Source organism: Gopherus flavomarginatus, chromosome 8 (genome assembly GCF_025201925.1).
Source record: "Gopherus flavomarginatus isolate rGopFla2 chromosome 8, rGopFla2.mat.asm, whole genome shotgun sequence".
Lineage (NCBI taxonomy): Eukaryota > Metazoa > Chordata > Testudines > Testudinidae > Gopherus > Gopherus flavomarginatus.
In genome coordinates, this window is record NC_066624.1 from 61,836,018 (window position 1) to 61,852,382 (window position 16,365).

General features: G+C 43.7%; 1 protein-coding gene across 1 annotated transcript in view; it reads left to right on the forward strand.

Annotated features, from left to right (window-relative positions):
- Positions 1–15,669, forward strand: part of LOC127056911 (alpha-1,4-N-acetylglucosaminyltransferase-like) — a 32,455-nt gene extending 16,786 nt beyond the window's left edge. The window contains exons 2-3 of the mRNA XM_050965243.1: positions 13,761–14,182; positions 15,058–15,669. Coding sequence (XP_050821200.1) covers positions 13,761–14,182; positions 15,058–15,669 — 1,034 coding nt within the window. The remainder of the gene's footprint in view (positions 1–13,760; positions 14,183–15,057) is intronic.
- Positions 15,670–16,365: the final 696 nt, after the last annotated feature.

Below are 16,365 nucleotides of genomic sequence, written 5' to 3' on the forward strand. Positions count from 1 at the left end.
AAAATCCAAGAGCCAGCAGCAGAGGAAATAACAAAAACAAAAGGGAAAAAAAAAACAAAAAACAAAGAGCCGCTGGAGCATAGGAAAAGTTGGTGGAGGCTGAGCACCCACCGGCAGCTCCACGCCCCACCCCCACACACCAGCTCGCCTTCGCTCTGCCTCCACCTCCCCTGAGCTGGCTGCCGCATCCTGCTTCTCTTCCCCTGCCCTCTAGTGCTTGCGCCACCATACAGCTGATTAGCGCAAGCCTGGGAGGGAGGGGTGAGAAGGAGGAATGCGGTGTGCTTGGGGAAGAGGCAGGGCCAGGGCAGGGATTTGGGGAGGGATCTAATAGGGCAGTGAGGGGGCAGGGCTTGGGGCGGGGCCAGGGCCGGATTTGGGGAGGGATCCAATGGGGGAGGGGGGGCAAAGTCAGGGCAGGGCCGGGGTAGAGTTGCGGGAGGGGGCACGAGCCCTCTCCACCTGGGCAAAATATCGGTTGGGATGCAGGACAAACAAGAAAATATCGGGACAGTCCCGATAAAATCGGGACATCTGGTCATCCTAACTGTATCATAGGGCTATATACCTGTATCTCCGTAAATAGCTGTATGTGCAGTCAGACGGAAAGATGACTTTGTGTTTAGGGCACCAAACGGAGATTTGGAACTTCTGGGTTCAGTTCCCTGTTCTTTGTGATAGGCTGAGTCTTTACCAGGTCTCACGTGGGCATTTTCAGAGTCTCTTGTCCCCTGCCAAAGTCCTTTCTCACTTGGGAACATCACTTCAGTCTGTCTGGAGTCACAAGCAGGAGATTCTTCCAACAAAAGTGGTGTTCAGTCTCTATGTTTTCCTTTAAAAGAATGTATAGAGATGTGGCTTGTATATGGTGGCTAGATATGGCTAAACTCTGACTCAGAGTTTATCTGCAACCCCTACCAGCAGTGATCAGCTTGTAACTAGTCTAATGAGTCCTTATGGGTGGCGGAGGTTTACAAGCTGTCTTGCTCCTGGTGACTCAGTTGCAAGAGTCAGAAAATCCTGGGGTGCAGCAGTTTTCCTCCTGGTTGCTGCCCATTCGTATTCTCCCTTTTAAGCTTGCTTCCTCCAAGAGGAGCAGGCTCTGTGGGTGCACCTATTTAATACTGGATGAGCCTAGAGACGTGCTCAGGCTTCTTCTGATTAGGATGGAGATGTGCCATATCAGTTTTCTACAGACTCATCTGACACTGCATCACTGAGTCTCTCTGTAAAATGGGTATGATAACATCATTCCCTATCTGTTAGACTATAAGCTCTTTGGGGCAGAGACTATGTCTTACTATATATGTGTACAGCTCCTAGCACAATGTGGTCATTATCTGAGGCTTCATGGGCTGCTATAATAGTGATGAAAAAGATTCAGGGATAGAATATAAAAACATTAAGAATGTCCATACTGGCTCAAACCAATGGTCAGGGCCGGCTCCAGCTTTTTTGCTGCTCCAAGCAGAGAAGAAAAATTTTAAAAAAAGGAAAACCCAATTGAGCAGCTGCCGAGGTGCCGCCTAAGAGGAAGACAGAGTGAAGGACCCGCTGCCAAAGTGTCACTGCAGACCCGGACGTGCTGCCCCAACAACAGACGGACTGCCGCCCCTTTCTATTGGCCACCCCAGGCACCGGCTTCTTTCGCTGATGCCTGGAGCCAGCCCTGCCAATGGCCCATCTAGCCCATTATGCTATGTCTAGCAGTGGCCAAAGTCAGATGCTTCAGAGGGAATAAACAGAACAGGACAATTTTGAGTGATCCAGTCTTTGTCATCCAGTCCCAGCATCTGCCAATCAGAGGCTTAGGGACACCCAGAGCATAGAGTGGAATCCTTGACCATCTTGCCTAATAGTCATTGGTGCACCTAACCTCCACGAATTTACATAATTCTTTTTTGTATCTCTTAAACAACATCCCCTGGCACTGAGTTCCACAAGTTGATTGTGTGTTGTGTGAAGAAATACATTCTTTTGTTTGTTTTAAACCTGCTGCCTATTCATTTAATTGGGTGACCCCTAGTTGTTGTGTTACCTGAAGGGGTACATAACATGTCTCTATTCACTTTCTCCATACCAGCCATGATTTTATAGAGCTTTATCATATTCCCCCTTAGTTGTCTCTTTTCTGAACTGAACAGTCGGAGTCTTGTTAATATCTCCTCATATGGTAGCTGTTCTATACCCCTAATAATTTTTTTCCCCTTTTTCTGTACCTTTTCCAATTCTAATATATCTTTTTTCAGACAGGTTGACCAGAACTGCAAATGGTATTCAAGGTGTGGGAGTACCTTCGATGTAGATAGATAGTGGCATTATGATATTTTCTCTTTTAATATCTAGCTTTTTCTTCATGTTTCCTAACATTCTGTTAGATTTTTGACTTCTGCTGCACATTGAGTGGATGTTTTCAGAGAACTCTCCGCAATGACTTACAGTGTTTACCTGAAGGGCGCCACAGAGCCCATTGGCCAGACACACAAGTGAAAAAGACAAATCTATTCTTTTTTGAACAACATACAAAAGTAATCAAAGGGCATCACTTGTGAAAACATAAGTAGAATCCTTTTGGTTTTAAGAATATTACAAAGAATCTATCATTGTTAGCCTGAGTGTCCCTTTAAACAATCTCTTGCTTGCTTATTTGCAATTGAAAGTGTTTTAAGACTCTTAAAATTTTCTTCATCTGCAGGAAGACAAAATACGAGGAAAAGAAAAGAACCAAATGAAGCACCTTTTTGGTGGTAGGTTAGTGAAGATCCCTGTTTACATTTATGAAACAGCTGCATATTTAAAATATTTTTATCACCGTACAAGAATATACACATTTAAAGAAAGAACAGAATGGAGCAAGGGCCAGCTTTTGAAAGGTATTTAGATACATAAGAATGCAGGTAGGTGCCTACCTGGTGCCTGGGTACTTTTGAAAATCCCATCAGACACCCATCGATATCTTTAAGCAACTAAATACCTTTGAAAATCTGGGCCTAAGTCTATAGAAAAAAACTTGCTTAGTATGAGCAAATTTTAATGGATAGGGCCCATTAAAGGGGACTATCTTGGCCTAAGGCTTTCAAGGCTATCTAAAGGAATTTAGATGCTGGATTCCTGTTAAGTTTAATTTGTGCATCCAGATCCCTTCCACAGCTTTGAAAATTGCCAGTTTAAATCTTCCATTAACTTCAGACTATGGGACATTGCATTGTAAGTGCGTCAGGGGCAAGGACGGTCTTTTCATTCTGGGTTGTACAGAACCTAGCACAATGGGATTCTGGTGCATGACTAGGGCCCTAAGCGCTTCATAATATAAACACTAAATAAAATAATAATTGTAGGGAAAATTAGGATGCAAACCATTTTTAAAAGGGGAAAGTATCATTTTAACCATAAGGTAGCAGCAATAATCAGCCTTACCAATCGGTGTGAAATGAACGGGGATAAAGAGAATGAATGAGAGAGAAATGAAGGAAAAGTGTGTGAGACACACAAGGGAAAGCAGTGAGGGAAGAGAAAGAGGCAGTGAGATGGGGAGGAGTTGCTGAGTTGCAAGCCTGAGTGTGGGAGCAGGTACCATAGGCTAGGGAAGGCCATGCCTCCCCAACAGCCAGTCACGGCCTGGCCCACGCTTCACCCCCAGGACCCCCTCCTGCTTCCTGCCTGCTCTGCATGAGGCAGTGTGACTCCAGTCCTCCTGTCCGATGGCCCTGGTTCGGGCTGGGGCTGTGCTGCCTGCCTTCCTGGCGCTCTGGAGCTGGCGGGGGGTTAGCCTGGGGCGGGAGCCAGGGGCTGCAGTGGGGAGGGGCTTCAGGATCCAGTGGGGGGGATGTGCAGAAGGGACGGGACCTTGGGCAGAAGTGGTGGGGCTGGGGACTAGCCTCCCCTAGCCTGCAGTTCACACACCGCCTATGAGCCTGAGAGACATGGACTTACAATAAGATGTGGTGTTGGCACTGAATGTCTTGAGAAATCCAGCAACTCAGATGGCAGACCACCGTTACCTCAGCTAGAGGGTTTTATCCTGTCCCACTGAAATCACTAGGGGAATGATTTTTTTCCTCAGTGATCGTAGGTGCTGTCTTAGTTCCATTCTGAGCCTGCAGGAGGATGCGGACCATTCCAGTAGGAAGAGCTGTGAGGACAGTTTTTCCAGGTCCATTTATACAGGTTTCTCTTCACTGACATTGGGCAGGCAGTCTGACAGAAGGGTAGGGCTGAGCAAACCATTCATAGTGAATCATTCTTTCAACAATTTGCCTTTGTCACTTTGCCAGTTGCCCATAAACAGCTTCTGATGATCTCAAATCTATTCGTGACTCAGAAATATATGCTGCATGACTGGATGAGCGTAACCCTAAAATTAGGTTTCTGGTGCAAATATCCACACTGAGGAGTTCAAAATTTATTTAGTGGCCAGTCCAGCTCCCACTGAAATTTGTGACAGTCCCCCACAGTCTTCAGTGGGAGTTAGGTAAAATTCTTAAGGCAAATAACACTGTTATTGTCTTTAAAAGTTTTCATAAACATTCCTGCCAACAAATGTGTTTGTGTCACATGCAGTGTGTCAATGTGTTTGCATAATATGTAGTGTGTCTGTGTAACATGCAGTGTGTTTGTGTAATGCGCAGTGTGTCAGTGTGTTGGTGTAACGTGCCCTGTGTTTGTGTCTCCTTATTCTGCAGGCTGAGCCCCAAGTGGATTCTGGTTCTGTTGTGGCAGCTCACTGGTGTGCTGCTGGCCATCCTTCTGGCTGCCACCCTAGTCACTTTCTTTGTCCTCTACACCTGCTTTTCAGATCACACAGTGACAGAGGCCTATCACCAACCACCGTGGCAGTTTCTGGACTATTATCTCTGGCCTTATATGAAGCTGCACAGTTCTGGCATATTACCCAAGTAATCCCCGGGCTTTGCAGAAGCTATTGACCAGTGCAAGTGTATTCACAGCAAAGCCTTGTCACTCTACAACCTCCAGGCATTTGAAATGACTATTTCCCTCAGATGGTTTGTGATCTGCAATGCCCAGAGCTCTAATTTTACACTGTCCTTTCTGCAGTAGTGACACACACAAGAAATTCAAATGTCAAACTCCTGGGGCCCTGGGGGTCACCTACACATTCAGTTGTTTAGTGAATCACTGAGGTAGGAAGAAGCTGTCATGTTAGGCCAACACTGTGCTAGATAAAAGCTAGAATAGAATGTTTATTAAACATATCATCTGATCCTATACATGCCCCAATATTATTCTCCTAATGCATGCTGTAAGCTCGGCAGACAGTACTGATGTTCATTGAGAAAAGACAGACGTTAGCCACGTTCCTCTCTGGTGTAACTCCACTGGTTTCAGGGGCTGCATTCAGACCATCGTATTTTGTTGCAGAATGAACTGGAAATTGTGGGCCCAATCCTCAAGTCTGGCCAAACTAGGACAGAGCCAGTTTTTTAGGCAGATTCCCATGTTGCCATTTGTACTGCTCTCTGGGGTGGGCTGAGGTGTTTCTGGGCACTTATATATTCATTTGCAGTGTAAGCAAAGCTATAGTCAGTGTAAATTAAACCCTCTTGGCACAATCCACGTGCCATTATTTATCCATTAAGAGCAGAATATCTAGATAACATATCATGGCAAGTGTTTGCACTGCTCTGTTTTGGCAGCATGAACAATGCTACATCCTCCATGAGCCATTTGAAACAGGAACCACATGTTTCAGAAAGCAAACACAACAGGAGCTAGGCCACAATATTGGGTTTCCAGGGACATTGCAACCTGGGGTGCAACATAGCTATGGAGGAGTGGGGCAAGCAGAATGCATTTGTATTTCAGTGGTAGTAACTTTCTGGCTTTACTTGGCTGCTACCGTGTATCTGAATATCTGTGTGCAATGTGTAACCTCTTCTAGTGGGCTGGGAACTGGCCAATCCAGTGGTCAGAAAGGAATGAAGAAAATAATGGATGAGCCCCGGTAAGGATGCTGTGCACAGTGTCACTGTAGAGCTGCCTGTGAGATTCACTTGGTGCAAAGATTTGCACCAGAGATTGCTTCTGTAATGCCTGAACCAGAAAGCAGCCAACACCGACTGCCGGGCATGGCCTTGTTGCACTTGCCAGTTGACACTCAGCAGCCAGAAACAAACCAGCAGCACACTCCCACCTCACATTGTGGCCAAAATCAGCCTCAGAGAGGATGGAGAAAGGGAATGAAGAGGGCACAGTCTCCATGAACAGGGCAGGAGCTGATCAACTCCCAGTCAGCATTTAAATACCCTGGGTTAGCTTCCTCAATAGGATATAGAAGTGATTCCTACAAAGGTGCACATGGGCACAGGGTACCCAGAATCCCTGGTAAGAGTTACAAGGTGAGTCTCACTTACAGGAGCCAGGATATACCTGAGGGGTTATGGGTCAATAGGCTGGGCTGGCAGACTACAGGCTTCGGTACAGAGAGCATGCAGGAACTTGTTATCCTTTGGAAGTTGATGTGGCCTGTCGGAGTGGCCTTGTAAAGGGGGTTAGTTATTGCAGTATCCTGTGACCGGCGAGTCAGGAGAAAGCTTCCTGGCTTAATCCAAGCTCCCAATTCTGGGTGCTGTAGTTCACACCCCTCCAATGGCAGCCTCCTCTAGGGTGTAAGGTGGCCCATGGCAACATGAAGGAGTTCTGTTCTATCATCACCAGACATCTCCACACAGCCGTAGTGGTCCAGAATGCAGGAGTATGTCATGTGTCTCGTCTTCTGAAGAGGTCTAGCTTCATAAGAGACCTTTGAAACAAGGCATTTGTGTAGTGGCTGAATACCAAGTGTAGTGGCTGAATATGCAGGAGACACTACCACTCCCTCAGAGACTCGTGGTTCAAATCCTTCCTCGAAAGCAATTCATAGCATTGCAAACTATGCCACCAAATTTACCTCTCCTCCCTAGAGAAAGTTGCAGCTCTCCTTCCAGGACTTTGTACAAATTACAAGTGACAACACATCCCTGATTCCCATTTCAAGTCCAAGGAGGAACAGTTAAATTTGCTTAAGAAATTAGATCCACACCTAATTTCCATGTGGCCACAGATAAAACTGTGCCCCAAATAGGTGAACATAAGCTATCATTTTGTGCCCACTTCAGTCAGCATCTGTCCCAGTCGCAGGTGCAATTTCCACTGTGCACATATGCTCCTCCATTTTGTTAGCAGTGCAACTGTGCACCTTCAAAGTAGCAGTGCCTGCATTTTTTCACTGGAAAGTACTCATCGTTGCACTGCAAATTCACATGTTTTTGTGCAGCATCCTTTCTTGTGCTCATAGTCCTACACATTTGCAAATGTAGCTCTTTGTGTTTCCTCCTCTTATCTCAATGGAGACAGAGTGCAAACACCAGCACGGCTCAAAAGCAAGGCAAAAGATACTGCTCTGAAAGTTCCACCTGGCGTGAATGTACCTCATAGGCAGTCTGTATTCTAAGGCACCAGGTCATGGACTTCTCCAACCTTCCTGCTCACTCTAGTGCCTGCTTTCAAAAGCATCCTAATTCAAAATAATTCAGCACTGGTTTCCAGCAGACTGCAAGCTCTGTCTGGCTTTTTCTGATCAAAGAGGTGAGTTTTGATTTATTTATAAATATGTCAAAAGTAAAATCAGAAAATGAGATGGAAATTGTATAATAAAATTTGACGTAATTCACACGATTTGTTTTAGTTTCATAGATATATAACTATTCTATGTATTAAATATTATATGATCTAGAGGTTTTTCATCAGACAGAAATTTACTGTGAGCCTAGGTTTAAATCTGAGATGCAGCTGGCTTTGAAGTGCATGTGTGGGCTCTAACTACTTTTAATAGAATTTGTAATTTAATCGATAATTGACTATAGCCGATTCAGAAAAGAGATAACTGACCTATGCAGTTCAGATGGTGTCATGTCTACTACAAACAACAGTGTCTCTGGGAATCCACTGTCAGAAGAATTAAGAACAATCACTAATCTTACTGCATGCAGAGCCTAATGTAAAACCCATCCCTTTATCCAGACAGTCCCACAACAGAACCTGCGTTTTCATAGATTCATTCATAAAAACAAAACAAAAGCCTAAGCTTGTTTCTTGTTGCCAGGGAAGGAGGGGAGTTTCAGAGAGCCGATTATTTTACTAGGAGGTGCTCAGATACCATGGTGATGAGCCCTGGATAGATAGATGAGTGTGCATGGTGATGGAATGTATGGTAATGACAGATTGCTAGATATGGGTATTATTTATCTTTTCTTGCAGATTATATGGATTTATATTTATGATGTGTGCAAATCCGTTCAGATAAAAGAGGAATTTACAGTAACTGCTCCTTAGTCCAACCTCAAACCAAATTTGAACTAAAAAAATTGTGTAGATTAAAAGTTTCAGCCCATTTAAAAATATCCAGCAATATTCTGAAATGGTCAAACAAGGGAGGGAAACCGCCCCAAGCATATATATGACAACCCAAGGCATTATGCTTTGACCTATCCATTCAATTCTTAACTTATATGTTATAACTAAGCTTGTCAGGAATCTTTGGGGAATTCTGGGGGATTATTCTGAATAGATTCGACCACCTCACCCCGTCTCATTCTGTGGAGAGTTTGAATTATTTTTAAAGCAAATACAGTCAAAAGAGTTTTGAAAACAAAATATACTAGTGGCATATCATGCTCAGATGAACCATGAGCAAAGGGGACTCAATGTGCATGGTTGTCTCCCACCCAACATCAATTCCCCCCTTTCCAGGACTCGTGGAGGGCTCTCCATGGCTCTGGGGATCTGTGACTGGGGATCAGGCAGCAATGAGGCAGAAAGGATGGAGCTGTGAGATGCATGTCCCCCCACAGCCAGCTGTATTAACTTTCATGCTGAGCCCCTTGTGTTGGGGAACACCTTCACAATAGGGTTCTAGGGATAGGTACTGACTGGGAGAGTCATTGGCAGCACTGACAAAGACCTGGAGTGGAGTCACAGATGGTCCCCCAAAAAGATGCAGGGACACAATGGCCCCTTACCGCTGAAAGATCCCTGAGATCTGCACGGAACTCGGGGAGCCTTCAGGACATATGGGCCAGGTCCCTGGTCTCTTCCACAGAGGTGGCAAAAAATCTGCCCCAAAGCAGAATTCAGTGGCAATTCCTCAAGAAGAGAGTCACAGAGCTTCCTGGCCCCGATGAAGAAAAGCAGAGATTCAGAGCAGGCTCTAGAGATAGCACCCCCAGTACTACACAGCACCCTCCCCATTTCCTCAGCAGCTGTTCACCAGGAAGATTGCTCACGACAGTTGGGGCACTTCCACCTTCCACAGCCTTCTTTGGTTAGTAGGGTGAGTCCTGTGGCTAGTAGGCATCTGATCAACTCTCCAAGCCTGATGTAGGAGTGGAGGGTGTGCATGGTGGGGTGTGAGTTGGAGAGTGGGACAGAGAGAGAGAGAGAATGACTGGATATGTTAGAAAAGAGAACTATGCTATTGAGCTGGTGTCACAGGGTGTCTTCACCATTACCCTATGTACTCAGCTGCCTGGCCAGTTTGTGTGGCCTCATGGCCACAAACACCCCCACCCCGGGTTGTTATCTGTCACCAAGGTGTGTAGTGATTCTCTTCTTATATAACAGCATAATGCGGGCTTGCAGCAAGAGGATGCTTCCATGCCACCATCACTGCTCAGTCCAGGATCTCCCTCTCAGCTTCCTCTTCCTTCCATTTGTATCCTCCCAGTTACCCCATTAGCAGCACCCAGGTGCTCACAATCCCCTGACAGAAAGTGCATAATTGCTTCCTGCTGGGCTTGCAGCAGCTTCAGGCTGCAGCAATGTCCATGACCAGAGTGCTGCTGAGAGGGCCTTGTCCCAGGTGGGGACAGAATCTGAGGAGAAAACAGGAAGAAAGGAGAAGCAGCAAATGCAGGAGAGGAGGTAGAGGAGACACTTCAGGGTGTGAGAGAAACAGACCTAAAGTGTTAGCTGGACGAAGAAGGAAAAGAGAAGTCACATCCTGAAAACAATGTAAGAAGGGAGACTCAGTGATGGTGCCTGTGATTAGAAAGGAAAATCAGGAAAAGGGGAGTGGAGCCAGATGAAGAAGGTAAAATAAGAGCAAAAGAGATGGAACAACTGGTATTTTCTAACTATACCAGCTGAGTTAAAGTGGTGCCCCTCCTCTCTACCCCCGTGTGGATATAGCTAAATCAGTATAAAGGGGCTTATATTGGTATCCATAAAGGAAGGTGTCCAAGGCACATTTATAACTGTGTCCACACTAAGCACTGTACCTGGATTACTAGTTTGGTATAAAATTACACCCATGATGGACAGAGTTATTCCAGTACAAAATTGTTGAAGACCAGGCCTAAGAACGCTCCAAACACTGAAATGCAAACAATATAGACACTATATACCAGGAGTAGGCAATCTATGGCATGTGTGCCAAAGGCAGCACTCAAGCTGATTTTCAGTGGCACTCACACTGCCCGGGGCCTGGCCACTGGTCTGCGAGGCTCTGCATTTTAAATTAATTTTAAATGAAACATCTTAAACATTTTAAAAACCTTATTTACTTTACATACAACAATAATTTAGTTATATATATTAGACTTATAGAAAGACTCTCTAAAAACATTAAAATGTACGACTGGCACGCAAAACCTTAAATTAGAGTGAAGAAATGAAGACTCAGCACACCACTTCTGAAAGGTTGCCAAACTCTGCTATATACCCTCCCTTCACAGCCAGTGCAGGGGTGGTCTGCTGTACTAGTTTAGCCTGGAGGTAAAGATGATGTGCATCACCACGGCTAGTCTTGCATCTAAGAAAAAAGGGGGTAATCTGCTGGCTAGACAAAGACAGAAAACAACATTCTTACCTAGGACCAGTGAAGTCACCAGAAGAATCCCAAGATGACCTTCCACCTGTGTCTATAAGGAGTCAGTGCTCCAAACAGAGAGTGAGGTTGTAGTTCCTCACAGTTCCTCAAACTTCTTCCATCTTCCTACCAGCATCATCTCTGTAGTACCTAGTCAGAATGTGAGTGAAATGTTTTCATTCAGGTTCCAGGGTCCCCTCAAATACTGCCTCTGTCCAATGAGAAAGGTTGTTGTCAGTCTGTTAATGGCAGAGCTTCCCATAGCATCTCAAGATCCATGAGACTTCCAAGACATTGCAGAAGTATAATTGTCCCAAATATTGGTAAGATGGCAAATGTTAGATGTAACGAGTGGGCCAACGGACTTGCCAATTCACTTGTGGAAGTTGTCTACACAAAGTGTTATTATTTACTGGCAATTAGATTGTACCTTTCTTTAACAAGTATTTCACAGACTAAGTTGAGGGAATTATTGCACAATGTTACCAGGGCTGTAACAGGTTGGCATTCTTGCTACTCTTTCTCACAGTCTCATTCCCTTTTCCATATTGTGTTTGAAATATTGAAACAAGGAAGAGAAAAGAAATATCTTATCAAGGAAGGCCTGCAAGTTGGCATCTTGTCTGATGCATAAGAAAAAGAAACACTTGACAGGGTAATCTATTTAATGGCCGGCATGTATTTTTAATGCTTGGTTCTGCAGCCTTCTTAACTTGAGAAAAGAAGTGAACATTTTGATAACAGTTGCCCCCAGGTCAAATGTGAATTGAATACATAACTCAACACCTAGTGGCTTTGGAACACTAACCAAGGAAAACAATTCTTCGGAATAAGACAACAAAGATTCATTTTTTTTCTTTACGTTGTCACACACAGAACTGATATCTGTTGGCATGTCGGCTTATTTGGTTTCCACAATTTGTCTTCTGGAGTATTTTGAAATTTATTGCAACCACACTTTTTTGGGGGTCCTCAGAAAGAATTGAGCATCAGATTTTAGTTTATGCATTTTACAAGAACTAGAAATATTACAGAAGGGGTATATGTGAAAGAGACACACACAGACTTTGTATTTGAGGGTTAACATACCTACCTCTATTTATTATTTCTCATGTCCTTTTCACACTTTGGTTCATTGTTCTCTAGGTCTCACTGGCAAATTGTATTGACAAGTACAGCCTGCTGGAGGTCCAGCGGTCTACAGTGCACTACTGTCTGTTTGAAAAGTTGAGGCTGGTTGATTGCTGAGTCAGCTGTGTGCACTCCCCCTCACCTTCCCTGAACCCCCAAATAAATTAGGCATTGGCAGGCTGGGCACTGTCTTTCACAATGGAACTGGAGGGTCGAGCTCCTCCAACATCAGCCCCTCGGGATGAATTATTAGCTAAGTGGGAATGAAGATTTAGAAAGGAAAGAAAAAAAATCAATGGAATGTTTGTATGTGACCCTGAGATTCCAAATCTCTCTCTCTCTCACACACACACACACACACATACATGCACCAACATAAACACACTGTGCATGCACATACATATAAACATATTTGACTCCTTCTCCTTCTGCCTTCACATTGAGGTTGCAACCAAGTCCTGCCTTTTTTTCCTCCAGAACTTATGAGGAAACGTATCCTTCCTATCAGTTGCTACACTGTAATCACTGCCAAACCCTCCAGCTTCTCCTGAACAATTTCTCTGACGCCGTTACAACAGTCAGTGGCTTACTGAAAACTGAATAGGTGAGAAAAACATAGAGCAAAGTAAATTTGACATCCAAATAAACAATCCAGGGGGAGTCTGAATTTCCACCAACATGGCAGAGTATCCAGGGTCCTCACAGTAGAGTTTTGGTGTAGCTTGAACATAAGAATGGCCATTTGTAGCCTGGTAACCCGTCTTCTGACAGTATGTGGTGCCAGATCCTTCAAAGGGGATTAACAGAATAGGGCAATTATTGAGTCCACTCCCAACTTCTGGCAGTCAGAGTTTTAGAGACACCTGGAGCATGGGGTTACATCCTTCATGATCTTGGCTAATAGTCATTGAGGGACCTATCCTGCATGAATTTATATAATTATTTTTTGAACCCAGTTATACTTTTGGCCTTCACAGTGTCCTCTGGCAATGAGTTCTACATGTTGACTGTGTGTTGTGCGAAAAGTGCTTCCTTTTGTTTGTTTTAAACCTACTGCCTATTAATTTCATTGGGTGACTCTGGATTCTTGTATTATGTGAGGGGCAAATAACACTTCCTTATCCACTTTCTCTACGTCATTCATGATTTTATAGACCTCTATCATATCCTCCCTTAATAATCTCATTTCTAAAATGAACAATCCCCATTTTTAAATCTCTCATTTGATAGTTGTTCCATACCCCTAATCACTTTTGTTGCCCTTCTCTGTACTTTTCCCATTTCTAAAATATCATTTTTAAATGGGGCAAACAGAATTGCATAGTGTATTCAAGGTGTGGGCATATCATAGATTTATATAGCATCATTATGATATTTTCTGTTCTATTAGCTATCCCTTTCTTATTGGTTCCTAACATTGTGTTAGCCTTTATGACTGCAGCTGCATATTGAGTGGATGTTTTCATGGAACGATGCACAATGACTCTAAGATCTCTTTCTTGAGTGGTAACTGCTCATTTAGACCCCATCATTTTGTATGTATAGTTGGGATTATGTTTTCCAGTGTGTATTACTTTGCATTTATCAACATTGAATTTCATCTGCTATTTTGTTGCCCAGTCACCCAGTTCTGTGAGATCCCTTTGTAACTCTTCGCAGTCAGCTTTGGACTTAACTATCCTGATTAATTTTGTATTATCCTGTCACATTTTTCTCCCAGGGATAAACAATGAACCACTAACATTGACTTTGTTTGTTTTTTAAGGAAAAGCAAGGATGTTGAAGGAGATCCAAATAGTGCTCTGTTTCTTTTTTGTCTTTCTGTTTGCCATTTTGTATGAACTCTCCCTGCAGTCTGGCTTCGTCTTCTCTTATACGCCTATTACTAAGGGATTCCTGACTCAAGAGGATGTTATGAGCCAGAGCAGAAGCATCATCTTTGTGGAGACCACAGATCGCCTTGAGCCTCCTCCACTGGTTTCATGTTCTGTGGAATCTGCTGCCAGGATCTACCATGACAGACCTGTTGTTTTCTTCATGAAAGGCCTGAACAATAGCACATGGTTGGATTCAAATTCCACTTACAAAGCCTTCTCACTTTTATCTGCTATGAAGAACGTCTTCATTTTTCCTTTACAGATGGAAACTTTGTTCCAGGAAACACCTCTGGTCACATGGTATCATAAGGTGAGAGGAAATATTAAGGGAAAAGTGTTTTTGAATAAGATTTAAAGTAGAGGTTGTGGAAAATGAAAAGAACATTTTTGCTCATTTTATTGAAGTTTTGAAGCTGTTGTTAATTTGTTTCACTCAGTATGGATCCCTGGTTCATGACAGTTCTCCAGGCATTAGTCAAATATTTATTGAAATTGTTATGGACATTTGAGTTCTTGTTCTGAGTCCCTTGAGTCCCGTCTGAAAACTCAGGCAGGCCTCACTGCATTAGACTGGCACTTGATTCATGTGTTCATGGGTCTATTGGCAACCACTACAGCTAAGGACTTCTTTAGTTTATTTATTTTTAAATGAAAGTGGAGAGTCTGGAGAATAAATAGGGAGCTGGCTGCTGTACTAGTACTCCAGCCCTCCCAGCATAACCCAAGGCCTGAATTTCTCTCTCTCTTTTTATCCTCTTTAGAGATTGCCAGGAGGGGCCTATTCCAAAGCCCACTGAAGTCAATGAGACTCTTTCAATTGAATCTCACGGGCTTTGGATCAGACAGTGAGTGTGTAAATTGAGATGAGGCAGGGTTGTTTTTGTGGAAATTACAGTTAATGATTTATAGTCTCATTATTTCATAAATATTGCATGTTTCCTTGGAGTTTACTGCACCTTGGAAACACTTGTAGAATCACATTAAACAAAACCTACATCTGCTCTTGCCTTTTTCCAGCAAAGTTTCATAGCTGAAAAAGAAAAACAGACATTAATTTTTAAAGGGATTAAAGTGAGGCTAGACACTGCTGAGAGTTTTATAGAACATATAGCTAATGGGCTCAGGTGTTTAGAAATTTTGAAGTGGAGTCCATTGCATCTCTTTGATCCCTTTCCAACTCTGCAGGTAAATGCAACCCAGGAAAAGCATTGGGTTCATATTAGCTCTGACGCCAGCAGACTTGCACTGATCTGGAAATATGGTGGGATCTACATGGACACAGATGTCATCTCCATCAGGCCTATTCCAGTGGCAAACTTCCTGGCGTCTCAGGCTTCACAGATCTCCAGCAATGGGATTTTTGGCTTTCCTCACCATCACTGGTTCCTTTGGGATTGCATGAAAGATTTCGTTCAAAACTACAATGGACATATTTGGGGAAACCAAGGCCCATTCTTAATGACAAGGAGGCTGCGAGCCTTGTGCAACCTGACCGATTTCCATAATGTGGAGGATCAGAGCTGTCAGAACATTTCCTTCTTACATCCTCAGCGTTTCTATCCCATCCCTTACCCAGCATGGAGGCAATACTATGAGGTCTGGGATACAAACCCTGACTTCAATGACTCCTATGCTTTGCACCTGTGGAACTTCATGAACAAGGAACACAAGACTGTGGTTGCAGGAAGTAACACATTAGCGGAAAATCTGTACAAAACATACTGCCCTACCACTTACAAAGACCTTATTCAAGGCACAGAAGGCAGTGGTAATACACAACAAAACAAGACTGAATGACTGGATCTAGAAGAATGAGGTGTTCTTTCCAGCTCTGATAGTCCTGTGACTAAAATAAACTGTTCACAATGTGTACCTCCTCTTAGTCAGTGACTCTCAGGCGTTTTTGGTCTGCAGACCACTTTGTAGGAGAGAACCTCTTGGAAACCACCTCTTTTCCCAAGTTTCCCCCTAATGAAATGTGTAGAAAGGTGGTGGGGGGGGGGGGCGTAAATATCATGTCATCACCAAGGGTTAGTATGTTTTGTCTTTTAGGGTACAAGTTTCCAAAGCAGCTAAGTGATGTAGGAGCCTGAGTCCCACTTTCAAGTCATGTTGGCTTTGGGAGCCAAAGATCCAGTGAAAATCAGTGAGACCTAGGAACCCAAGGGTCCCATTTTGCAAGATATTTGGTGCCTGCAGATGCAGATAAATGCTTTCGCAAATCCCATTAGTCATCTATCTGCATCTTTAGTGGCCTAATAGCCTTCAACAATCTGGCTTCTTAAATGCTTTGGGAAATTTTGTCCTGTCATTTGCTGTGTGATTGTACAGCACTTTGTGCAATGAGGCCCCAAACTGTCTCAGGCCTCTCGGTGCTACTGTAATATCAATGTTCAGGAATAATGAATATAATGACATTCAATCATAATCCCACTCCAAGTGTTCATTAACATTTTTATTTTTCCTCTCTTTTGCTTCAGCTATGTACCCTAC